General features: G+C 57.1%; 1 protein-coding gene across 2 annotated transcripts in view; it reads right to left on the bottom strand.

Moving 5' to 3' along the window:
• CDH23 (cadherin related 23) overlaps positions 1–25,267 on the bottom strand; it is a 438,368-nt gene that overhangs the window by 10,721 nt on the left and 402,380 nt on the right. For both annotated transcript variants that reach the window (XM_058298988.2, XM_071215845.1), the window contains 16 exons: positions 23,159–23,380; positions 22,746–22,865; positions 22,000–22,180; positions 17,138–17,271; positions 16,351–16,560; positions 15,735–15,842; positions 14,267–14,369; positions 12,970–13,095; positions 12,096–12,299; positions 8,661–9,119; positions 5,702–5,818; positions 4,462–4,686; positions 3,774–3,943; positions 3,432–3,569; positions 2,388–2,507; positions 13–190 (listed from right to left, as the gene is read on the bottom strand). In XM_058298988.2, coding sequence (XP_058154971.1) covers positions 13–190; positions 2,388–2,507; positions 3,432–3,569; positions 3,774–3,943; positions 4,462–4,686; positions 5,702–5,818; positions 8,661–9,119; positions 12,096–12,299; positions 12,970–13,095; positions 14,267–14,369; positions 15,735–15,842; positions 16,351–16,560; positions 17,138–17,271; positions 22,000–22,180; positions 22,746–22,865; positions 23,159–23,380 — 2,815 coding nt within the window. The remainder of the gene's footprint in view (positions 1–12; positions 191–2,387; positions 2,508–3,431; positions 3,570–3,773; positions 3,944–4,461; positions 4,687–5,701; positions 5,819–8,660; positions 9,120–12,095; positions 12,300–12,969; positions 13,096–14,266; positions 14,370–15,734; positions 15,843–16,350; positions 16,561–17,137; positions 17,272–21,999; positions 22,181–22,745; positions 22,866–23,158; positions 23,381–25,267) is intronic.

The raw sequence follows: 25,267 nt of genomic DNA, 5'->3' as shown, positions 1-25,267 counted from the left end.
CAAGCGACACACCCACGCCGGGGCCCTCGAGTGAGTAGGCCAGCTCCCCGTTGGCGCCCTCGTCCTGGTCGGTGGCCATCATGGTGATGACCGACGTCCCCGCTGGCTCGTTCTCGTACACGCTCGTGCTGAACTGGGGCCTGGAGAACTGGGGCCGGCAGTCGTTGACATCCAGCACCTGGATCACCACCTGGGCGAGGGAATCCAGGTCAGGGGCGTGTGGGGCTGCGGCTAGGGACCTGGCCACACAGGATTGGCTGGAGTGGAGGAGGGACCGGTACCCCCCGGGGGTTGCAAGCCAAAACACGGCCCTCTTTCACTGGGGTCTGACCTCGAGCAACTTAACCCCTGAGCCTCAGTTTCCCTCGCTGTACACTGTGGATAATAGCACCTTCCCTGTCTGGGTCCTGGCGAGGCTGAGACGTCACCTGCAGGCTAGCTCCTTGATGCCGCGCTGCCCCGAGTACAGATTCAGCGGTTACAGGTAACTGGCACCTGGACCCTGACGCAAGGAGCCCCTTGTCCCTGCTACTCTGCCCTTTGCTACCCCTCGTGGTGGCCTATAAACCCAACCCCGGGCCCTTAGCGCTGGACCGCTGGCATTCCTCCACTCCCGAAGGCCCCTCTTGACTGGGATTTGGGTCTGGCCTGGGACTCAGCTCCCTCTGCTGGTCCCAAGGTCCACACCAGGTGCTGTGGACGCACCAGGTGCTGTGGGCCTTTCCCCTCCCACCCCAGCTGCTGTGGTCCAGCCTGACTGCAGGCCCATCAGAGTCCTTCTCAGCAGCAGTTTTTGGAACCCCTTTTAGTACACAAAGCACTTTCCAGTCCTCTAAATCCCCACCAGCCTGGGAGGTCAGCAGTGTCGCTGCACCCACCCTCTACAGATCAGGCACCTGGGGCTCAGAGAGGTTAAAAGAATAAGGCAGGGTGCTCAGCTAGGGGGAGCTTAGTCTTCTGACTCCAGGTACTGTGCTTTTCCCAACAGATGCATACGTGGCAGGGACAAGATTCAGCTACGTGTGCTCCCAGCCCTTCCCCCCACTGCCAAGAGAACTTGTCTTTGCTCCTTAGTCTTCTTTCTTTCTTTTTTTAAAGATTTATTTATTTAATTCTCCCCCTCCCTCCATTGTCTGCTCCCCGTGTCCATTCGCTGTGTGTTCTTCTGTGTCTGCCTGTATTCTCACTAGGTGGCTCCAGGAACCGATCCTGAAAACTTCCGGAGTGGGAGAGAGGCGATCATTCTCTTGCTTCTCCTCAGCTCCCTGGCTGCTAATTCTCTTATTTGTCTCTCCTTTGTCTCTTTTTGTTGCATCATCTTGCTGCGTTGGCTGGCACTCCTGCGTGGGGTGGCTCTCCGCGTGGGCCAGCTCGCCATGCGGGCCAGCTCGCCTTCACCAGGAGGCCCTGGGTGCTGAACCCTGGACCTCCTATATGGTAGGTGGGAGCCCAATTGCTTGAGCCACATCTACTTCCCCCACTTCTTTCTTTCCCCCACCCTTCAGCAGAGTTTTCTTTCTGCCTTCTGGGTGATTAGATTATTGTGAGGGAGAACTGGAAGAAGGAGTACAGAATGGCCTGGAAAAGGCACTGGGAATAGAGAGCAAAGCCTCAAGGCATGGGACATTGGACAGAGAACTTAGGTGAGACCGCAGCCTCAGAGCAACTGCGTGGAGGCGAGTATTGGAATTGGAGTGGTGCTGCGGATCTCATCCACATTAAGACATAAAGCACAAGGACTTCCCAATTATGTTTCCTTGCTGGACTGTGTTTCTTTCAATGTGACACCATGGAGGCGTCAGGTTTCAGAGGGGCCCAGGCTTTATTTGGGTTACACCAAGGTATGTGTAGCTCCTTAGCAAGGGTCTGACACAGAGAGTTCTCCTCTTCCCTTTTTCTTTTTTTCAAGATTTTATTTATTTATTTCTCCCCCACACCCCCCATTGTTGTTTGTGCTTGCTCTCTTCTCTCTGTGTCTGTTCATTGTGAGCTTGTCTTCTTTCTAGGAGGTACTGGGAACCAAATCGGGGACCACCCATGTGGGAGGAAGCGCCCGATGGCTCGGGCCACCTCTGCTCCTGTTGGTTGTATCTCTCATTGTGTTTCCTCATTGTGTCATCTTGTTGCATCAGCCCATTGTGTCAGCTTGTCTTCTTTAGGAGGTACTGGGAACCAAACCTGGGACCTCCCAGATGGTAGGCATGCTCCCAACTCCTTGAGCCACATCCACCTCCCCTCTCCTCTTTTCTTAGGCCATAGATGCCGTAACCCACACAGCAAACCTCTTGCCTTCTCCTTCCTGCCACCACGTCCTGAGGGGATGGTGGCTCTGCTCCCACTCCATGCCTCTGTAACCCCAGCCCCTGACCCAGGCCGGAGCCCTTTACCTGCACCGAATTTTCCCGACGGTTGCTGGCTACATCCCCAGGGTTGTCCTTGGCCAAGGCAGTCAGGATATAGTGGTCCTTCTTCTCCCGGTCCAGGGAGGACAGCACATAGATGTCACCCTAATAGGGACAGGCTGGCCTCAGGCCCTGCATTCATTCATCTGTTGCTTACCGAACGCCGGGCACTATTCTAGGCTCTGGAGATGTGGCAGTGGACAAAGAGGACAACAACCCCGCCCCCTGGAGCTCACATCCTAGGGGCTCTCCATGTCCGGAATGAACAGCCCAGCCGGGGCTCGCTGCCCGGCCAGCTCTGGCTCATGGCCAGTGCTCCGTAAGTGCTTGCCATTCATCGTGCCAGGCCAGCAGCCATGTGTGATTGTCACCAGGCCGGAAGGAGTGAACCCTGCTGAGAGGGCAGGGTGCAGGGGGTATGGCAGAGAGGGGCAGTGGGAAGGAAAGTCCAGCCCTGGCAACTTGGGAAGGCCCTGCCTGACCAACCACCCCCAGACCACGGGGCCCTTCCTTTGTACTGAGAGCACCGCCATCTGAACTCATTGCTCAAGTTTTTTTGGAGCTTCTGCTGTCTGGAAGCCTGGGACTCATGGAATCAGGGTGGCTGCACCCTTTGGGCCTCTTTCCTCCCCCAGCACTTGGGTATAGATAGGGCCATGCATACTGTAGGTGCTCAAACACAGGGCCCACCTTCTTCAGAGCCTCCATGCATCTCCTTTGATTGTCTCAAAAAGAAGTCACTTGGACCGATCAAGTACTTGATGTGGGTGGGGACACTTCTCAGAAGTCTTTATGCCCACAAAGGGCCGGTTGCAAAAGACACTGCCCACTTCCCTCCGTGCTGGGACGTTAAGGCCTCAGGCTACAGGTTGTCTGGGGCTCCAGTAACTGGGTTTACTGATCTGGCCAAAGAACCTCTGAGGCTGTAGAGGCCCCTGGGCAGGGCCCAGAAAAAGGGGGATTGTGGCCACAACCCATGCCCCTGGGCCTCCCCACCCCCTAAACCCAGGCGTCCCAGGCCCCCTTTACCGTAGTGGGGCTGATGGCAAACTTGCCCTCTCCATCCCCGAGACTGTACTCGATGAGGGCAAAGTTGCCCGAGTCAGCGTCCGTCGCAGTGACTGTCAGGATGACTGTGCCCACAGGCACGTCCTCAAAGACGGCTTCCTGGAGCCCAGGGGGCAGGGAGGGAGGAGGCCAAGGTCAGGCCCTGAGCTCCTGCTCTCTGACGTCCCGAGGGGCCTCAGGCTGCCCATGGGCCGGTCCCTCCCAGGGGGCTTAGAGGCTGGCAGGACGGGAGTGGGAGCTGCCCAACGGGCCCCAAGGACCGGGTGCAGGTCCTCGTCCTGACCTGTTGGCCTGGCCACCCACCTGGTAGGAGGGCCGGTCAAAGATGGGGTTGTTGTCATTGATGTCCACGATCTCCAGGTAGACGGGGATCTCGGCTGCCCGGGGTGGGGACCCGTTGTCTGAGGCCCTCACGGTGAAGTTGAGCCAGTGCACCTCCTCGTAGTCCACTGTCCGGTTGGCAATGACCTTTCCTGAGACACAGAAGCACCCACTGCCATTTCAGCCACTCCTCACTCATAGGCAGCTCTCCAAAATATGAAGAGAAGGACCTGGAGCTCTGAGGGACAGGTGTGGCCCTTTAAGAAGGAGGGCGACCAGGCAGCATCGCCCAGTGACAGACAGACGGCCAAGCGGGGCTGGCATCCAGTTGTCCTCCTAACTGGAGAAGCGAAAAAGCTTCTCCCAAAGCGGACATATCTGGGACTGAGAGGACCCACTTCTCTTGGCCTTTCTGCTCCCTGAGTTATACCGCTCGCAGGAGTGGGGGGTGGTGGGGTGGGGGGAGAGTATACCTGGCCGGGACCCACTGTCCTCTCCTCCCGTGTGGGCCCCTGGGAGTGAATGGAACATTGGCCATCTGGGCTCTGAACTTGTCCCCTGGGGGCCAAGGAGGGCCCAGCCGGAGGGTGACAAGTGGGCCCAGACCTCCTGGAGGCTAAGCAGGTACAGACACATCTCCCCCAGCCCTCCTGCCGGCTGTCCAACCTACCGGCCGAGGGGTCTTCCAGCTGGACGTAGCCTGGGGGCGTGAGGTCCAGCAGGCTGTAGGTGACCAGCCCGTTGAGGCCCTTGTCAGGGTCCACGGCAGCCACGGCGATGAGCGTGGTGCCCGGGGTGGCCCCCTCCAGGATCCGCTCTGTGTAGTAGGTGATCCCGAAGGGCTTGAACTGGGGTGTGTTGTCGTTCACATCCAGGATGTTGACTGTCAGCTTGGCTGGGGGGGGGGGGGGCGAGGCACAGGGCGAGAATGGGGCAAGGGGCACCAGCAGGGTTGGTCAGCCTTCGGGGCCTCAGCTGAGCCACGGGAAGTGGCGCCTGGCTTCTACCACCTGGCTGGGTGACCCTGGTGGAGCCCCTGGCTTTCACCGGGCCTCAGTTTCCTAACCTGTTCAATGAGCTAGGACCAGGTGGTCTTTCAGACCCTTCCCCGAGTTCACCCTCTGCTTCCCGGTGGAGGTGTCCCGTTTACAACACCTGCCCGGGGCCCTTTGCCCTTTCAGCTGGGGCACACAGGAGAGGACCAAGTCACCCTTCCTTCCTGAGAACTTTCTGGGTTGTGAAGATAAGCAGCTGATTGCCAGCCAGGCCCTCGACCAGCTGTCCTCGCCTCATGGCAGAGGCCATTTGAGGTCCCCCATGCCCGCTCTGCCCTCACGGAAGTCTAGCAGCCTCTTCCCAGCTCGCGCCCCAAGCTGCAGGCAGGTGGCCACCGGAGGCAGTGCCTGTACCCCCTTCTCTGCCACAGTGCCTGCAGCAGCCCCCACAGTGCTACATTTGTGGCCTCAAATCATCTCTCCTTGCTCGGTGCCCGACTGTGTGGCTTCCTGTAAAACCCTCACTATCAGCTGTGATAATTGGATTCTGGCTCAAGTCTCTCTATTTTTTTTTTTTCCAAGGAGGTACCGGAGATGGAACCCAGGACCTTGTAGATGCGAAGCAGGTGCTCAACCACCTGAGTTACATTCTGCTCCCCTCAAGTCTCTGTTAACCCATCCTTTCCCCAGCCCCCTTCCAGGCTCCACCAAGCCTCCTTCCCACCTCTGAGACTTGGGGCTCTGGACGTCTGGATCCCCCACTGCTCAGCTCTTGCCTTGAAGCGGCACACGCGGCCACCCCGAGCCTCCCTCTAGCTGCCAGCCTCCCACGGCCCCCGCCGCGCCGGGGTCCCGCTGCCCCTCCCCGGGTCCAGGCCTGCGTACCCAGGGGGAGACGCCCGCAGGGCACCTTACCGTTGGGCACGCTGACAGAGCGCTCGGGCAGGTCGCTGGCGTTGTCGGTCACCGAGAGGGTGACCTCATAGGTGGCGACCAACTCGCGGTTCAGGGGAGTCTTCACCATCACAGACCCTGCGGACCAGGCCAGGTCAGCCCAGGAAGCCCCTCAGGACCGGCCTCCCGGGGGCTCCTGCCAGCCCTCCCAACTCCCGCAGACGGCGGACCCCTGGGGCCGGGCTCTCGTCCCTGACCCGGATGGGCCCCAGCCACCCACCAGCTGCCGTGTGCCTCGGCCCCTCACTCAAGGCTTGTTAGCTGTGTGACCTTGGGCAAATTATTTAACCTCTCTGCACCTCCCTTTCCATATCTGTAAAATGGGAATAATCGCAGTACCTACCTCACAGGGTTACTTTGAGGACAAAACATTCAAAAAGAGTAAAGTGCTTAGAACAGTGCCTGGCAGGCTGTAAGGACTGTGTAATTGTTTGTTTAAACAACACGGTATCGTAGGCAGATCAAGTACAAAGGAAGGTCATGGGGTGCTGAAAAGCTGGGGGCTGGGGTGGGAGCCCCTGGAGGGGCTTTGGTGGGACAGGTGAGCTCCCCCAGGCCTGCACCCTTGTCCTGATTACGTGGGAGTGGTGGGGCCGACTGTGGGAAAGGAGAGTCAGGTACTACTTTAGTCTTAGCTAGGATCCCTAGCCTGTCCCCAAAGCAGAGAGGAACCTCCAGAAGCTTGGGGCTTGGAGGGACAGACCTAGTGTGCCGACCCCAGGGCTGGCTCTGCTGGGTGGCAGCCCCGTCCTAGAAGGAAACCTCCTCCCTTTCTGGCTCCTTCTCAGGCATCGGGGTCTCTGGGACTCCTTCACCCTCGGCGGGGCCCCCCACCCCCCGCTGGGCTTCTGTGCTCTGCGAGTCCCCGGCCGCGGGGCGGTCACTTACCCTGGGCTGCCGCCTCCTCCTCCTCCTCCTCTTCCTACTCTCGCTCCCCGTCCCCCAGGCTGGGGAGCGAGGATGGGGAGAGGGCGGCTGCATTCAGTCTGCAAAGGCTGGGCCGCGGCCTTGGCCCAGGCCCCACAGGGCGGGGAGGGGGTGGGGTGCGGTGGACATGGCGGGAGGCAATGGGGTGAAGCAGAGAAGAGATGAGGTGGGAAGTGACAGAGAAACAGAGCTCAAACCTGTGGGCCTGCCAGCCGTGAGGAAGAGAGAAGAGGGTTAACGTTAGTTCGTTCAGGGTGCAGCGGGGAGGCGTGCAGCGGGGCATGGGGCACGGTGGGGGCTCAGAGCTGGTTATGGAAGGAGGTGGGCAGGGAGAGGCCAGAGCTGGGACGGGTGGCGAGGGGAGGGAAACCAGGAGAGCAGGGGGGAGCCCAATTGGAGTGAAGAGATCAGGGAGCTGAGGCTCTGGCAAGAAGAAAAGGGAGGGAAGCCGAGAGCAAAGGAGGAGGGGAGAGCATGAGGAAGAGGGAGCAGAGAAGACACTGGAAAGAAAAATAGAGAGAAGAGTCAGTGGGAGTTAGAGGGAACAGAAAGGAGAAAAGTGAGAGAGGCATCAGTGGGCCTGAAAGTGGGCAGGGGCTCAGAGAAGCTCTCCATGGTCCTGAACAACCAGCGACGTCTGGGAATTTTGCTAATCTGGGACGTGGCTGCTTCAGTCTAACCTCTCTAGTGCTCACAGTTTTTCTTTCTTTGTTTTTCCTTTGGGCCTCAGGTGCAGATTGCGTTTATCATATTTGTTTTCATTGCACACCATGATCACCTGCACCGCTCTTGTTTTATGTCGGTGTCTGTTCCTTTTTATTTCCATACCCTTCCCTTCTCCTCTTTGGGCAATCATGGTAATGCCTTGAAGTGTGCTTTTTATTTGAGAGTGTTCCTGAAAATTGTGCATTGTTTGGCATATATTTTACATTTTTTTCCAAATGGTTTTTGGTATATATCTCATGCTATTTCTCACTCTTCCAGTATAAGTACACCAAGCTGTGCACCCACCACATTTTCTTCTCCAATGTCCTAGCATGGACACCTGGGAGGCCGCCAGCTCCCCATCATCATCATCACCATCATCATCATCACATCAGTGAACACCCTCATGTGCTCCACTATTGACCTGAGAATTCTGGGGAGACATATACCCGGAAGCAGAATTGCTGGATCATAGGGAATGGGTGTACTTGGTATGCTCTCAGTGGTGAAGTCAATCTCAACACCTACACCTGTGCATGAGACTTCCAACGTCCCCACATTGTCCCCATTGTTGTCCAGCATTCTAATGTCTGCTGATCACCTCGTTGCTGTTTTACCCTAGGTTTCTGATAACCGACGGTTGTTGGCATTTTGTCATAACCATGTTAGTTAGTTAGAAGGGCAGTCACTCCCCTTGCTAATTCCCGAGAGGAGCAAAAACACTGACATTTTGGAGAAATGACAAAACAATCAACATTTCATAAAATCAACTGCATAAATTGTGAAAGATAAACCATGGTTCTGTTTGTTTTGGGATAGTGCAAAAAATCATTAAGGGAACAAACATACTTCACAGGAGATTTAAATTGCCAGTATGCATTTGAAGAAAGAGTTCAACTTCCTAGTTGTTAAGGAAATACATATTAAAGCAAGGTACCGTTTTTCTATAAAATTACAAACTTGAAAATTTTATAATATTCAATGCTGGCAAGAGTGTGGTGAGATGGACTCATACCACCCTGGCAGGGTGAGATAATCAGAAAGGAGAGGGGGAAACAGGAGGAAGAGAAAGCAGACAGGAGGACAAGGGGAGAGATGGAAAAGAGAGGGAAGGATATGCTGTCAACAAGGGAAGGAAGTGAGTGGACAGAGGAGCCGCAGAGGGAAAGGGAGTTGCCAAGAAAGAGAAAGAAGAAGAAAGAAGGGAGGGGAACAAAGAAGGCAGAGGACAAGGAGACTGGAACAGGGGGACAGGAGAGAGGGGCTGGGTGGGGAGCAGCCCTTGTACCTGTGTTGATATTCACTGCAAAGGCTTCCTCTTGGTCGGGCACCAGGCGGTCAGTGTCGTCCTTGGCCACGATGCCGATGATGCGGTACTCCAGCTTTGGGCTGAGGTCACGGTCGATCGCGGTGACGTTGGCAATGACAGTGCCTGGCTCGGCCGACTCCAGCACGCTCACCGTCTGGATGGGGTTGATGAACTCGGGGCGGGAGTCATTGATGTCATCGATGAGGATGGTGATGACGGCTGTGCCCGAGAGAGGGGCAGTGCCCCGGTCGGTAGCCACCACTGTCAGCCTGTAGGAGTCCTGCTCCTCCCTGTCGATGGTGGCGTTGCCGACGCAGATGACGCCGGTGACCGGGTGGATCAGGAAGCGGTCCTGAGCCCCGGCTTCTATTCGGTAGACCAGCTCCCCGTTGAGGCCGCTGTCCTCGTCTGTAGCTGTGACTTGAAGGACGGAGAATCCTGTGGGGGCGGGAACGGGGAGAGGCTGAGCATTCCCCAGTGGTCACTTCCCAGAGCTGTCCTGCGGCCTTGGCATTTCAAGGCTGGGCATTACCCTTCACCAACTGGATTTTCCTCAAAGTCACATAGAACACTAGGTTTGAAAGTTCCTCGAGAATGGTCCTAGCACCGGATTCCTAGAGCATCCAGGATCTAAACCTTTAGAAACTGTAAGCCCTAAAAAAAAGATAGCTCAAGATACAAACAAGAATAAACCACAAAATCAGTGTGCGAGTTCAACCAATTCTGAATTTCCCCGTGATGATGGACTACACTGATATTTACTGAAATGTCAAATATCAGTTTCTTTCAAATGTCATTTTTCAGTGCCCTGACTTCGCTGGTGCCCTAAGAAAATGTTCCACCTGCTCAGTGGGTGATTTCACAGTTATCTGATGCCAGAGATAGTTCCTGTCTGAAACCACACTTAGAAGAACCATTATCATGTCAGGGTGGAAAAGACCTTCAGTTACCAACCAACCAACCAACAAACAAACTGAAACCTTTTTCCCAAATAATAAAATAGTACAAGTTCCCTAGCGAAAACATGGATTGATAGCAAAATGAAAGCATGGAAACAAAAGCCATGTGTAATTGCGTATGCTAGCAATAACCACTATTAGACATTCTTTTTTCTGTACACATATCTTTCTACAAAATTTGGGTCATACATGGTTTTAAAGGTTTTTAACCTGTTTTGTCTGAATTATAAATTTAAACTGTTTTGGAAATTCATTTTAATGGTTAATTAATATTCCATTATAAGGATGAACTATAATTTATTTAACCATGTCTGCTGTTGAATATAATTTCTCTTATTTTTCACTATCACGGATGTTGCTGTAATTAATGTATCTGTGCATAAATTTTATTTGTATCTCAGTACAAATCTCCAAAAGTGGAATTGCTAAGAAAAAGCCTGTAATACATAATTCCAGAATGTCTTCTAAAAATCATACCAACACGCTTTGTGACAGTTTGAGATTATTTTTGTGAATCCCAAAAAAGAAAGATTATCTTTGTAAACTAATCTATTCCACTGGGTGTGTGATACCTTTTTTATTTCTTTAATTTTTTTATTTTAAAGATTTATTTCTCTCCCCTCCCCTTCTCCCCCCCCCAGTTGTTTGCTTTCTGTGTCCATTTGGTGTGTGTTCTTCTATGTCCACCTGCATTCTTGTCAGCAGTACCGGGAATCTGTGTCTCTTTTTGCAGTGTCATCTTGCTGTGTCAGCTCTCCGTGTGTATGGCGCCATTCCTGGACAAGCTGAACTTTCTTTCATGCTGGGCGGCTCTCCTTATGGGATGCACTCCTTGCGCGTGGGGGTCGCCTATGCAGGGATACCCCTGCGTGGCACGGTATTCCTTGTGCGCATCAGCACTGCGCATGGGCCAGCTCCACACGGGTCAAGGGGGCCCGGGCTTTGAACCGCGGACCTTCCATGTGGTAGACGGACGCCTTATCCATGGGGCCAAGTCTGCTTCCCTTTTTTTGCTTTTTAATGCTGGTTATAATTGTTTGATGTAAAGAAGTTTAAATTTGTATGCACCAAAATTTAATACTTTTCCCTTTATGATTTGATTTATTTATTTTATGCTTAGAAACTTCTTGTCCACAAAATCAAATATTCATGTAAATTTTCTTCTTTTATTTATTTTTTAAAAGAGATTCATTAACTTAAAAAAATTTTTAAAATTAATTAATTCTCCCCCTTCCCCTCCTCCTGCCCTGCCCTGCTGTTTTTGCTGTGTTGTCCTCTCCTCTCATTTTCTCTCCTCTAGAATTCACTGGGATTCAATCCTGGAGACCTCTGATGCAGAGAGAGGTTCCCTGTCAATTGTGCTGGTTTCTGCTGTGCTTCACCTTGACTCTCCCCTTGTCATTCTTTTCAAGCGTCTTTATCTTGCTGTGTGACTCACTTGCGTGGGGCACTGGCTCACCACACGGGCACTGGCTCACTGTGCAGGTACGCTTTCTCTTCTTCTTTTTCACCAGGAAGCCCCAGGGATCGAACCCAGGTCCTCCCATATGGTAGGCGGAGGCTCTATCACTTGAGCCACATCCACTTCCTGCTTCTTTTATTTTTAATGTTTTCCACTTTTATATTTTCTTTATAATGCATCTGGGGTTTATTTTGTTGTCTGATATGGGATGAGAATCTATAGTAAATATTAACAGTTTTTTTTTACACACTAAATAATTTTCCTCATGGTTTCATAGTTTCCTTTATCACTTAATATTACATTGGCTAATTTATCAGCATCTGTTACTGGGCTACTTCACTGAAAAATCTTGTACTCATATCAAATGGTTTAAAATATTGTAGTTTTGTAATATGTTTGAATACCTGGTAAGGAAATCCATCTTTACTAAACTTCTTTTCAAAATTTTCTTAGGCTCCCAGACAACCTTTAGAATCAAATTTACATCCCAGGTCATATTTTGATTTTGATGGTAATCACATTGATTCTATTTTTTTTTTGAGGTACCAGGAACTGGGGATTGAACCTGGGACCTCATGTGTGGGAAGCTGGAGCTCAACCACTGAGCCACGTTGGCTCCCCTGAGTTGGTTTTTCACTTGTTTGCTTGTTGTTTGCTTTTTAGAACACATCAGGATTCGAACCCAGGACCTCCCATGTGGGAACTAGACGTTCAACCGCTTGAGCCAAATCCGCTCCTGCTCTTTTGATTTTAAAATGGTTGGTCTTTCCATCCAGGAACGCGGATGGAACACATCTTAGTGACTCATTTTAAAGATAAGACGCGAGGATCAGAGAAGGTTAGTGAGGGGAAGAGCGGGGCGTCCTGACCTCCAAGTCTCTTCACTGCTCCCTATGCCCGTCTTTTGTCCCACCGGAGAGTGAATTCAGCTCCACTCCCCACCAACCACTACCAGCTCCTAGCTGGGGGGCCTGTGGCCTGTCCCCTACCTACCTGGTGGGCAGTTCTCCAGCAGGTGGACGGTGAGGGCAGCAGGGCTAAACGTGGGCCAGTTGTCATTGTCGTCCAGGATGGTGATGAGCAGGTCGGCCGTGCCGTTGAGCAGCCCGATGTCCTCAGCCAGCAGCAGCAGCTCCAGGATGGGGGGCGAGAAGGCCTCCCGGTCAATGATGACACCTGACCTCACTGTCACCACACCTGGCCCCCAGGGCCACCAGCCGGGGAGACACAAAGAAAAGGGTGCAGTGGAGACAGAGTGAGAGCCGACAGGGGACGGAGGAAGGCGGGGCACGGCAGGGGAAGAGGTCCAGAGGAAGCAGCTCGAGGACTTTCTTCCCCCACAGGCTGGACAGCCAATATTTAGCCAGAGCCTCCCCGTGCCAGGCGCTCTGCAACCATGGCGTGTCCTGGGGTCTCCCTTCCCAGCTGCCCTCTGTAGTCCCTGAGATCCTGCCTGGGATGTGACCAGACAGGAGTCGCCCGCTCCATTGAGAGATGCGCTGGCGTATTTCTCCTTTTTGTTACCTGTTGCCAAATCAGTCTCCTGCACAGACTGATGTGACATGGTCTCTGGTGTGGCTTTGGCTGCTGCTGGCACACTAGAGGCCCCAGACTCTGGCTGGGTGTGGGGAGATGGAGGGGTGCCGGGCTCTGCCTAGGCTGAGGTTTGTGCACATCAGGCCCGTCCAGGGTTCCCCCTGGGTTCTCCTGCCTGTCCCCCCCGGTGGCCTGATCCAGCTGCCAGATGGGGGGCTCCGCGCAGCGAGAAATGGCATCTCCATGGAGAGCCTGGGCGGCGCCTAGGGGGCAGGGGGCCCGGGGAGGGCTCGGAGCCAGACTGGGGGTCTGGGCGGTGCAGAGGGCTCACCCGTGCCGTTGTCGATGTCGAAGAGGCCACTCTGGGTGCCCAGCAGTTGGTAGGTCACCACGGCGTAGATGTCGAGGTCCGCGTCCAGGGCCAGGATGGGCCCGTTGAGCACTGTGACGGGGGTCCCTGGCCAGGGGGAGAGGGCGTCACTGCGGGGCCGCCGCGGCCCCGCCCTCCCCCCGCCCGCCCCGTGAGCCATGGCTGAGGATGGATGAGAGGGGAGGGGGGGCGGGCGGGGGCGAGCCCCGGGGAGGGGGGGCGCGGCCGCCTTGGCAGACTGAACGCAGGCGCCTGCGGAGCGGCCTCAAAGCCCTGCTGGGGAGAAAACACAAGAGCGTGAGCAAGCCCCTCCGGCGGCGGAGCCGCGCCGGCCTTCCCAGCAGCCTTTGAGGCGGGCCACTCCGCGGGAGGGTCTGGGGGCTCCCTGACGTCCCCTCCCCGTGCGTGCGCCCTGTCTGGCTGTGCGCATCCAGCCCAGGCCGCCCACGCACGCGGGGACCCCACGCTCTGTCTGCAGGTGTGCGCCTGCCCGTGACCGGGAACACACACGTGTGCGGGGCTCTGTGTACACGCGGCCCAAGCACACCCGGGGGCACACTCGCAGGTGTGAGAGTCCCCTGGATGGGTGCTTGTCTGCCTCTGCCCTCGTGGGCACCCACGGGCCCGTGTGTGCCTGTGTGATGTGGGCTCACGCTGGTGCACCTGTCGGCGTGTGCACGGGAAGGCTGAGGAGTTGAGCTCACGTGGAGAGGACACCCAGCCAGGGACCAGGAGCTTCTCAGCTCATCTCTCTCCGGGCTTCAGGGGGTGGGGAGACTGAGGAGGAGTGGGGACCCCGTGGGGGTGGGTATTAAAGAGAAGACTCTGTCCCTTTGGAGGGAGGTGAGACTGGTTGGTACGTGTGAGGAAAGAGCTACCCTGGCCTGGCCAAGGACCCCCGGCCCCCACCTCCGGTCACAGCCAGATGGTCCCAGAAGCCTCCAGGTGGGCTGAGCTCCTGGGGTGCAGGGAGCACAGAGTCCTGACCTCCTTGGGGACCAGGGACCACAGTCGGGCCCAACCAGACCCATGGCCCCTCCGGTGGCCCCTAAGAGGCCTGGCAGCCCCAGCCCACCAGCCACTCAGAGCCGCGTCCCTCTGCCCCCTCGGCACCCTTCTGCACCCAGGAGGGTCCGCGTTCAGGCACATGATGAGGCTGGGCCCCCATCGGGCACAAGGAGGTCCTCGGGCACCAGAGGCCCAGAGGTGCCCAGTGGTGCCTGGCACGGCAGGGGCTCCACGCGGGCCCGGCACCTACCGGCGGGAGAGTTCTCCATCACCTCCGCCTGGTAGGTGCTCTCCGTAAAGAGGGGGTGGTTGTCATTCTCGTCGGCAAGAAAGATCAGCAGCAAGTCAAAGTCCTGTGGGTGTGGGGGAGGAGGCAGGCTGGAGGCCCCGCTCTGGCCAAGCGCCCCGTGGGGGTCAGGGCTCAGAGGCTGGTGCTGCTGGGCTCCAGGGAGCCGGGCTCCGTCCCTGCTCTGCTCACAGGGTGGCCTCAGTCGTCCCTTCTGCCGGGGGCCTGCGTCGAGCAGCCTGGCCTCCTTCAGAGGTGTGTGTGTGGTATGTAGTCCTGTCCCATCTCCTCCAGGTGGGGGAGGGCCCCACTTTCCGGAGCCTTGGGGTCCCCTGACACCCTGCTGAGCTCACCCCCAGCTCTCACCCCAGGGCTGCTCTCTAGGCCTCTGTGGTCACGCCCACATTCCTCCTGCCTGGGAAGCTCCCGGGGCCTCCCCCAGGCGTCACCCCCATTTTAGAGATGAGGAAACCAAGGCCTGGGGTGGGCGTGGCGGAGCAGCTATTTGAAGCCACGTGGTGGAGGGGAGGCGGGAACCCAAGTCTCCAAGTCCCACCACTCAACGCTGCTGCTTCCTGGGTGACTCTGGTCCCTAAAGCAAAGGAAGGGGAAAGCGAGAGCAAGACCGAGCAAAAAACAGAGGGTAAAAGGGGGCGGAAGCAAGAGCAGGAGGGAAGGGAGAGGCACACAGAACAGGAGAGGCAAGTGGCTTATGGGAATCTCCAGCCTGAATTCTCCTATAGAGATGGGGAAACAGGCCCAGAAAGGACAGTGTCTTGGCCGAGCCACACAGGAAGCGAACTGAGATGAGCAGGGACTGCCAGCCCCAGACCTCATGGGCTGTAGAGGGAGCTGACCCCTGAGGAGCTTGTCTGCATTGTTGTTTTTTAAAGGAGGTACCAGGGATTGAACCCAGGATCTCATACATACGAAGCAGGCACCCAACCACTGAGCTCTGCACCCACTCCCTGGGCTTGTCTGCTTTGCCACACCCACCTTCTCCTCACAGAAGGAGTTGGTGTCTTCAGCATTTGAGGGGAAGGTCACCTGGCAGACGCGGTCCTTTCAGGACCTCAGGGGATGTGTTTGTGAGGGCATGACCACACGCAGCATTACTGAGACGCGTGCCCAGGTACGGGGGGGTTGGCGAGGATAACGAGAGCTGGCATTTTGGGGGTGTTTGCCGTGCACTGTGTTGGGCACTCTGTATAAATTGCCTCCTTCAAGCCCCTCCACAGCTTTGAAGTAGGGGTTATCTTCATTTCGCAGAAGAGAAAATGGAGGCTAGGAGAAGTTCACTCGCCAAGGCCATACCTAGCGATGGCAGAACTGGGATCTGAACCCGGCCCGTGCTGACTCCAAACGCTGTGCAGGTGATCCCCGGGACCCCCCGTCACCCTGGCCTGCTCCCACCCGGGCCCTCCAGCCTCACCCTCCTGGCTATGCGTGGGTTCTCGGGGTTGTCCTTCACGGAAATGGTCAGCTTGTACTCCGGGATCCGCTCGCGGTCCAGGGGCCGGTTCACGGTGACGATCCCTGTCTGGGATGGGAGGCCATGAGCAGGCAGCGACCTGTCCCCTCCTCAGGCTCTGGCCTACAGGTGCCCAGCTGCTCTGCTGACGGCCCAGCGTGGTTGTAAGTTCCTTCCCCACTTGCCCAAGAGGGCCTAGAAGATCAGGCAGGGGCCGGCGGGGTCTCGCCAGGGTGGGAGTGGCCCACCGATGCCCCATCAGGGCACATCCGGGACATGCCCCCTGATGGCCCTTCATGTCGGCAGCTTGGCGACACTCCAAGAGACCAAGCCAAGACTGCCGGGGCACTTCTCGCCCGAGGCAAGCCTCAGGAGTGACGTGCCTCGGGGTGGGTCCCCGGGGCGGCCCAGCTGGGGACCTTGGAGATCCCAGGCTTCCTTCAGAGGCTCCCTCGGCCCCTGGAGGGGGGCTTGTCCCCTGAGAAAACGGACAGAAGAGCCTGGGGAGAGGCAGGAGAAAGCCTCCAGCGCAGAGCCCTCTCTTTCAGGAAGCCCCCCGAGCCCCCCCGGGCGCTACCGTGGCGTTGATGGAGAAGGCGCGCTGGCGGTTGCCCGCGGTGATGTTGAAGGTGAGCAGCGCGTTGCAGCCGCTGTCGGCGTCGCTGGCCAGGACGCGGGTGACGACGCTGGCGACGGGGCTGCCCTCGCTGATGGTGACGTTCTTGGGCAGGTTGAGCAGCACGGGGTCGTTGTCGTTGATGTCCAGCACGCGGATCCCCACCAGCATCTGGGGGCCCGTGGGAGCAGAGGGAGGGGGGCGTGGTGAGGGGCGGGGGGGGGGAGGAAGGGCGCAGGGGAGAAGGGGGAGGAGGGGACGGCGGATGCGGCGGCCAAGTCGAAAGAGGAGGTGGCGGGTGAGATGGAGCAGGACGGCGGAGCGGGGGGCAGCTGAGGGAGAAGAGGGGGAGCTAGCCGTGGAGAAGAGGGGAAGGTGAAGAAAATGACAATCAGAAAGGCAAGAGAGGATGGAACGAGGATGAAGAGGGAAGCTGAGAAGGTCAGGAGGCCGAGGAGGGGCAGAGGGAGGGGTGGGGAAGGGAAAGTAACGGGGCAGGGACTGGGTGCTGGAGGGGAGCGGCCTCCGAGGAGCCCTGGGCCAGCCTCCCCGAGGCGAGGCCAGGGGCACTGGGGGCCTGCGAGGGGCCGCGAGGGCCTGCGCCGGCTCCAGAGCAGCCCGTGTCCTCTCTGGGCACAAGGGAGGTCGCGCATACAGGAGGACAGGCGGCCTGGCTGGCGGTGGGGTCTCTGTGGAGAGCGTGGGGCACAGGGAGGTGAAGCCAGAAGATGGGGCCCCCCGGACTCACCGTGGAGCTGAGCGGGGGCACTCCCCTGTCGCGAGCACAGATGGTCAGATTGTAGAAGGCAATGGTCTCCCGGTCCAGCTCCACGTCCTTCCGGACCCGCAGCACGCCCTCCACGGGAGAGATCAAAAACTCCCCTGGGGTGCAGCCCAGGAGAGGCCCGAGTTAGCCGGGCACGGCCAGGAGCTCGGGGAGCCCAGGCCTCTCCCTGCCTCCTCACGCGGGCCTTACTCGCCAGGGGAGGGGCCCAGCGGTCCCTCCAGGGTCCCCGCGGTCCCTCCAGGGTCCCCAGGTGCAGACCCTCATGGGACCTGCCAAGGGCTGGGAAGTGCAGGAGCGAGAGGAGCACATTGCGGCTACGGGTGCAGGGTGGGGCTGGGGTGGGCGGGGGCTGCTTCCGCCCCTGTGGAGCCTGCGATGCCAGACCCGACGGCCTCCTGCACCTGGGCGCCCGCCTGTAGACAGGCAGGCCAGGGCTGAGCCTGGGTGAGATGGTGAAGTTGAAAAAGTGGGGGCTCCCTGTCCACACAGGTGCTCTCTTTCCAGCCACCGTTGGGCAGAAGTTGGTTGCGGAAGGTGTCAGACACTTTGTACGTGCGGTTCCTCTTGGACACCAGGTCTTGTTAAAGAAGATGTCGGGGAAGGGCAGAGCCTGCCAGGAGGGACTGCCTTGGTGGTGACAGCTTGCCAGCACTCGGCGGGACGGAGCAGCAGGGAGGGAGGGCTGGGCGGTGCCCGCTGCGCCTCCGCTCATCCCCCGGTGAACGTGTTTGGAGTGCAGAGTTCTCCCAGGCCTTGGCCCGAGTCTGCCCTGACTTCCTTTCTCCAGCATTTCTGAGACGCCTCAGCTTGGCCCTTTGGCTGCAGTGCTTGTCCTGGCCTTGGCAAAGCAGCTAGATACCTGGGGAGGTCTGAGAACAAGAACCTTGGATTCTCAGACTGAGCCGGAAAGGACTTAGAGACCGTCAAGTCCAAATGGGGAAAATTAAACGGGTCCAGGGAAGGGATCCCACAACAAGTTAATGACAGAGTCAGAATTCGAACCCAGGGCCCTGGGTCTTGGCCTACTTCATCTCGTGGTACTTGCACTCAGAGTTGACAAGGGCAGGAGGTACAGGAGGCACAGATGAGAATGAGGAGGGGAAGTGGCAGAGGGGAAGGAAACCAGAGAAGCAAGTGGGAGTCCAGTTGGAGTGGAGAGATTAAGGAGGTGAGGCTCTGGCAAGAGGAAGAGGGAGGGAGGTGAGAAAGGGATGGGGGGAAGCCTGAGGAAAAAGGGGCTGCCTACAGGCCTGGGAGAATGCTCTCTCTCCCAGGAACAGCAAAAAGGGAGGAAGTTACTTTCCCCTTAGACACTTGGGGAAAATGAGGCCCAGAGTGGGGCATTGACTTGCCCAAGGACACACAGCACAAAGGGCAGAGCCAGGTCAGAGACCCCAGCTCCCCAGTGCTCTTCTCTGCCTGCCTCATCACATCCCACGCCCCTGCTCCCCACCCCCAGATCCTCCTGCTCTGATTTACAGAACAGCCCCTCCCCTGAGTCCCCCTGCAGCTGAGATTTCCCACCAGCCCCTCTGCTCCCAGGCCCCTACCTAGAGGTCTGGATGCTGCTTGAAGTGGGATTTCCTGACCCTGAAATTTAATCTCTAGAGAACTGGGGATTCCCTTTCTAGGGGGTTCCCAGCCTGGTGTCAGCCCCTGGCCGTGTGCCTACAGAGGGCTTCCTGCCCTTTTTCCAAAGCTGGGGGGAGGGGGGGAGCACTGCCACGCCCCTGAGGGACGGGAAGGAATTCCTGAAGGCTCCAGGGGCAAGCCTGAGCGGCGCCGGGGCTGGGCCCAGGCCACACGCCCAGAAGGTCAGCTCCAAGATGCGCAGCGTGGGCTGCCGAAGGCCCTGAGCTCCTCGCTGTGCTCCCTCACCGGAGTGCCCAGGCGCCTGAACCGCCCCCTCCTGCCGCCCCTCCCAGACACCAGAGGTGGGAGGCAGAGGCTCAGGGTTCCGTCCTGCCTAGGTCTGCACTGTTCTGCAATCCTGTGTGCCGCTGGGCACGCTACTGCGCCTCGACTTCCCGAAAACGGGGCTAAGGAAGAGCAGGGTTGTGCTGGAAATGGTCAAAGCCTGGTCTCCCTTGTGAGTGCTGGGTCCATGGCAGCTCTTGGCATCGATTGGGGAATCCTAAAGAGGACTCAGGCAGGACCCCTAAGACAGGGGTCTCGTCAGGGGCCTTACAAGAAGGGACCGCTGGGGCCCTGAGCTGGGGCCGTGGGGTGGGGCCGGAGGGGCCGAAGGGGGTTGGCCTGTTTCCCATCTGTTCTTTGACCACGTTCTCGTCCTTGCTGCTTACTGGGGCTGGCAAGCGCCCAGCCGTCCCTAATGTCTCCCCTGATAGGCGTCCCCTCCAGGGTCCGGCTGCAGCTGTGGAAGATGACCCTCCAGCCGGGGGGCCTTGAGGATCTGCTCCACCCAGTCGTGTGCGGTTGACCAGCTCTCCAGGGCAAAGCCCCGATTTGTAGCCTCTGTTGATTTTTTCAGGTTACCAACAGGATAGCTTGAACCCAAACTGACCCTGGGAAGAGCTGCGTGGAATGCGTCTCGTGGCCTGAGCAAGCTGACTGCAGCAGACCGCTGGTCTTTGTTTCTCACTTTTGAAATGTGGGTGGTGCCCGGTGACTCCCGGGTTACCTTTGGGCTGTAGGCATCAGTTCTTCCTTCCTGCCGAGAGGGAGCCCCAGTCCAGGGTCAGGCTGGGGGACCGCCCCGGCCTCTCTCACTCCCTCGGGAAGTCCGCCTCTTGGGCTCTCCTATAGCCGACTCCTGACCGTGCGTGCACTGAACCCAGGAGGCTTTGTCCACGACTTGGGAAGCCCACAGCACGGGCCGCTCTTCCTTTCGCCAGGGCGCAGGAGTGAGCCGTGCCCCGGGGAGCTGGTGCGCAGAGCGTGGTCCTTTAAGGGCAGCTGCCTTCCCGGCCAGGCCCTGGCGTCCACCTGCATCGAAGCAGGGGCTCTCCAGAAGCAGCAGAACCTCTGTGCTCGTGAGAATGGCAGGGTGAATCCCTGGCTCAGTGCCTCTCAGAAGAGGAAGGCACAGCCTTGGGCCAGAGAGGAGCCTCTGGAGACGTGAAAGAGTGGCAGGTGACAGCAGGGTGAGCCACCACGGCTCTGAGCAGCAGAGGCTCCCGATCTGGCCCTGTCAAAGTGTTCTGTTTTGTGTTTTTTCCTGCCTCTTAATTATGGGCCTCTCTGTCTACTTCCTTGGTGCTGTCCTTCAGTCTTGTGTCTTTAAGTATAGCCTCTATGCAGACAACTCCCAGACACCTATGTCCAGCCAAGACCTCTCTCCTGAATTCCCAGCTTGTCGCTACTGGACATCCCAACCTTGACCTGTCCAAATGGAGTCCTTCACTCTTGCCTCTGAGCCTGCTCCTGCCACAAGCTTCCACCTGTTAGTGGCAAGGCCTCTTTCCAGCTGCCTATGGGATGTGACTTTCTCGCACATCCCGTAGCCGATCAGTCAGCAAATTCTGCAAATCCTGTTGGCTCTGCCCTTGAAATCGACCAGTGCCATCCACCTCCCATCACCTCCAGTGCCACCGTGCTGGCCCCAGCGCAGCACCTTAAGCCTGGGTGACTGCCACCGGCACCCACCTGCTCCCCTGCTTAGCCCCTTAACCCCTAGACTGTTCTCAGCCCAGGATCTGGATAGTCCTGTTAAAAACCTAGCACACGCCCCTCCTCTGCTCAGAGCCCTTCTATGGCTCCCATGTCCCTCAGAGCCAAGACCGAGTCCTCATCATGGTCCTCAAGGCTTGACAACATCCGGGCCCCCCCCTTCTCTCAAGTCCTCGCCGCCCACGAGGGCTGGCGGCTTCTCTGTGAATACACCAGGCGTGCTCCCACCTCTGGGCCTTTGCACTTGCTGTTCCCACTGCCTGGATGCTCTTCCCCCAGAGGCCCACCTGACCCAGTCCTCACCTCCTTCAGGTCTTGGCTAAAATATCACCTCCTTGGACAGGCCTTCCCTGAATACCCCCAAATTGCAGCCTTCACCCTCGCATTCCTCACCCCTGGCTTGGCTTTATTTTTTTCTGAGGCTCTTAGCACCCCCTAATACCCTGCATCCCTACTTAATCAGTTAGGTCTTTGCCTGTGTTCTCCTACATACACTCTATGAGGGCAGGGTCTGTGTCTGTATTGTGTGCTCTTCTGATTTCTCAGGACCTGGACTAGTACCCCACACAGGGCACATATTCAATAAATACTTACTGAATGATCCTTAAAATATTGCAGGCATCACCAAGAGTTGGATTTCCTGCTTTTCTTTAAAAATGGCCTTCATTTCCACAAGGCTACAATTGGCTGGAGCTGAACTGTGGCTGCCACAGTCCCCACAACTCCCTATTGCCCTTCTAAGACCCCCTCTTCTCCCACATATGTTCCCCGAATGACCCCATTGAGTTTGGGACTCCTATTCTATAGAAATGAGTACAAACTGACTTCAGAAATCGCTCTGGCTAGGGCTGACCCTGCTCTGCAATTGAGGAGGAAAACGGTGCCAGTTGTGCAGCACATTCTCCGGGCAGAAGCTCTGTGTTTTCTATCAGATTTTTAAAGGGGTCTGTGAGCCTCTGAGGCTATGAACTGTTCTCAGATTTCAGAGTGTTCTCACCGTATCCCTCTGAAGACGGGGTGGGGAGGAGATTACGTCCATCATTTGATGGTGGGGAAACCGAGGCCCAGAGAGAGCGAGATCACACAGCGGAGGGGCCGCCCGCCCTGCGGCGTGCCTTCTTATCCTCTCTGAGTCGGCGGGGGAGAGGCCCTTAGGGCCGTACCTGTCCCCTCCCCAGGCGCAGGCCACTCACCCAGGGGGTCGCCGTCCACGATGCTGTACTCCACCTGCCCATTGGGGCCCGAGTCCCGGTCGTGGGCCAGGAAGGTCCACACTCGGGGCCCCGGCTGGCCCTCAGTGACGTCGAAAGGCCCCTCGTAGTCCCGGGGGAAGGTGGGCGCGTTGTCGTTGACGTCGTTCACGCTCACCAGCACCTGCGTGGTGTGCAGGCTCAGCTCGGCCACCCCGGCCGGCCCCGGGGCGGGGCCCAGGACCCTTGGCGGAAACAGCCCCGGGGCCCAGGGGAGGCGGAGGGCTGTCACCAGAGCCCTCTGTGGGCGCGCTGTGCACGTCAGCGAGGCTGCGGGCATCTGTTTATCGCTGTGCGGCGCGCGTGTCGCCAGGTCTCCTTCGCCCCTCCCACACCTTGAACCCTAGTTTTCACTACCCCCCTTTCACAGATGAGGAATTGGAAGCTCAGGGAGGAGAGTGACTCCCCCAGGGTCACACGGAGGGGAAGTGGAGAAGCAGGCATGTGAACCTCTGTCGGTATGAGCAGAGTTCCTGCTTTTCCCATGAGCGGGGAAGGCAGGTGTCGTACTGTCCGACAGAGGCAGCCACACAGAGAAGTTCAGGGACACCTTCAAAGTCACACAGCAAGTTTGCGTGAGTCGTGGAGTTTTCCCTGGTCATGCAAGCTTTCGCTCCCCACTTCTCCCAGAAGAGCTTTTCTGGGCTGGTCCTCCCCCCACCCCCAAGTTGGAGTTGTGTCCCACCCACCGTGGTGGTAGAGGTGAGGCGGTGGGACAAGATGGGGCACTGGTCCGTGGCAGTGACGATTAGAGTGTAGCGGCCGTGGCTGATCTCGTAGTCCAGCTCCTTGGCCGCGGTGAGAACACCCTGGAGGAGACAGGTGGGCCAGTGGATGGTGGTCCTGGGCACCTCGGGAACACGCTCCTTCAGGCACCCTCTGGTTATCCAGGCATTAGGCCCTGACCTTCTCCAGCACGATGGGGAATCCCTGCTCCTCTCGGCCAGACCCCACCCCACCAGGCCTTTTCATCCTCCTGGCACCGGCCAGTCATTTCCTCCTGGGCTCTATTGTTGACTCCCCACCCCACGATGTCACTGGGTGCCCACCCATCCCTGGAGAGGCTCGGCCTCTCTCCCTGGACCCGCTGTTGGCCGCTGACCGTGTGTCTGTTGATGTGGAAGGTGTTGATGATGTTGCCAGCGACGATGGCGTAGGTGACTGTCCCATTAGGCCCCTCGTCCAGATCGAGCGCCTGAATGGTGACGAGGCTGGCATTGACTGTGTCTGGACCCTCGTCCAGCAACACCTCGTAGTGGGGCTGCTGGAACACGGGCGTGTTATCGTTCTCGTCCAGGATGGTCACATACACGTGGGTGGTGGCCTGTGGACAGAAGCATGATCAGGTTCCTTGGCCAGGTGGCTAGAAGGGTTGAGGTGGAGCTAGCTGGAGGTTCTAGGCTCAGCTCACTCAGAATGATCCAACCCAGTGAGGGAGAGGGAGAAGAAAGGATAGGAGGGAGGGAAGTCACAGGCCAAAGGAGATGGAGAGCACATGAGGCTCCACTGAAAGCCAAGCTAGGTAACTGTTTAGGTCCAAGATGGCACTTGCACCACTGCTCCTCTGTCCTGTGCCCATGGCAGACATCACTAATCAATCACTGCACTGTCACCTCAGGCCCCTTCTTCGCACAGTGACCTAGTGAAATTGGCATAAGCGTTGAACCCCAGTAGGCACCTCCAGCCTGCAGGTTTGCCTGGCCCAGGGTCTTACTAGCCCTGGGCCTTGTGTCAGACAACAAGAGGTGAGAATGTGCAACATTCAGTCCAACAAAGTACTTATGCTTCACCCCTTGTTCATGTACATGGGAGAAATACACATTTACAGCATTTTTAAGGGGCTGGACATTGGATTTGGGGCCATTTCTCAGGATTTGTTTGTGAAAAACAAAACTCACAAAACACAACTTCATGGTAAGAACAATTTCTGCAGCAAGCACTCCTTGATTGGCCATCTCTGGCTGGTGCTTGGGCCAATCGAACCACGAGTAATATTCAGCCAATCATAACCCAGAACCATTAGTAATGGTGACTGTGGCACTTCACAAGCAGGGTAGAGAAATGGAACAAGGAAATTAGCCAGGTGTGGTATTCTCCATCCCTTGCCCTGCCCCCTCCCTTCTCTGCCTTTCTACACCTGGGGGGGATGTGCCCTGCAGGCTACCTCACCTGGGCTCCCTGATGGGCTTAGCCGATGGGAAGACGGGGGAGGAAAGAGAGAGAAGTGGGCATCGTCCCTGGTAAAAATGGTCCCTCCTTTAAACTCTCTTTGGCTGAGGTCTTTCTGAGAGTGCTATTTCCTGCCAGGAACTTGACTGATACAGACCACAGTTAGTGACTTAGATTAAAATAACTAGGATATAACAACTGCCAAGATGTTGGGGTAGAGAGAAAGTGATTACGTCATGGCCAAGGCAAGAGAACAAAAAACAGGTGATAGAAAAAGCTGAACATAGAAAACGTGTGTACGACTCTGTCCTTAGACCTGGCTACTTCTGGAACCACTTGTGGAAGGATGGACAGGTGGGCAGGGGATCTGGACCCAGGAGGGCTGGCGCTGCCCCTGATTCCTCCGAGCTGCAGCCTTGCATCTTAGGGGCTGGCTGATGAAAACTGTTTCCAAAGCAGGTGGGCTGGCAGCCTTGAAATGGAGCTGGGTGCCCTTGGGCAGGTGGTGCGCCCTCTCTGGACCTTTCCTGTCTGTTAATGAAAGAACTTGATCTTTAACGACCCTTCCAGCCCAGCCATTCTGGGATTCGGACCTTCTATACTCAGCACGTGGAGTAAAATCCCACCATCTGGGAGGCATTCTTTTGAGTCTTAGAGTCTCCACGAATCCTTTATTAAAATACAAACACCCAGAGAGGGAAAATGCATGATTTTAACATTTCTCAAACTTTTCCACCGAAGAATGGAGATGGCATTTGCAGAGAATCCGGGAGAAGAGCCTGAAGTGTTTGACTCAGGATTATGATGGCTTTGAAATAGCTCGCATTACCTTTGAAAGTTCATGTGGATTCGGCATCCTTCTCCATAATGTGGTTTTTCATTTAAAATTCGCGCTGGGGGCTGCCACTTATTGGAGCAGTGACCATTGTCAAGGAAGGTGAGGGTGCTTAGCGGGGGTCTGCTGGGCCCTGGGCGCACCTGTGATGTGTCCCCGGGTGCGGAGCCCACACTGGGTCCTGCTGAACTCACTTCTCTGCCAGCA

Source organism: Dasypus novemcinctus, chromosome 6 (genome assembly GCF_030445035.2).
Source record: "Dasypus novemcinctus isolate mDasNov1 chromosome 6, mDasNov1.1.hap2, whole genome shotgun sequence".
Taxonomy (NCBI): domain Eukaryota; kingdom Metazoa; phylum Chordata; class Mammalia; order Cingulata; family Dasypodidae; genus Dasypus; species Dasypus novemcinctus.
Note: the sequence above shows the minus strand (reverse complement) of the source record. Positions and strands in the feature narration are given on the sequence as shown.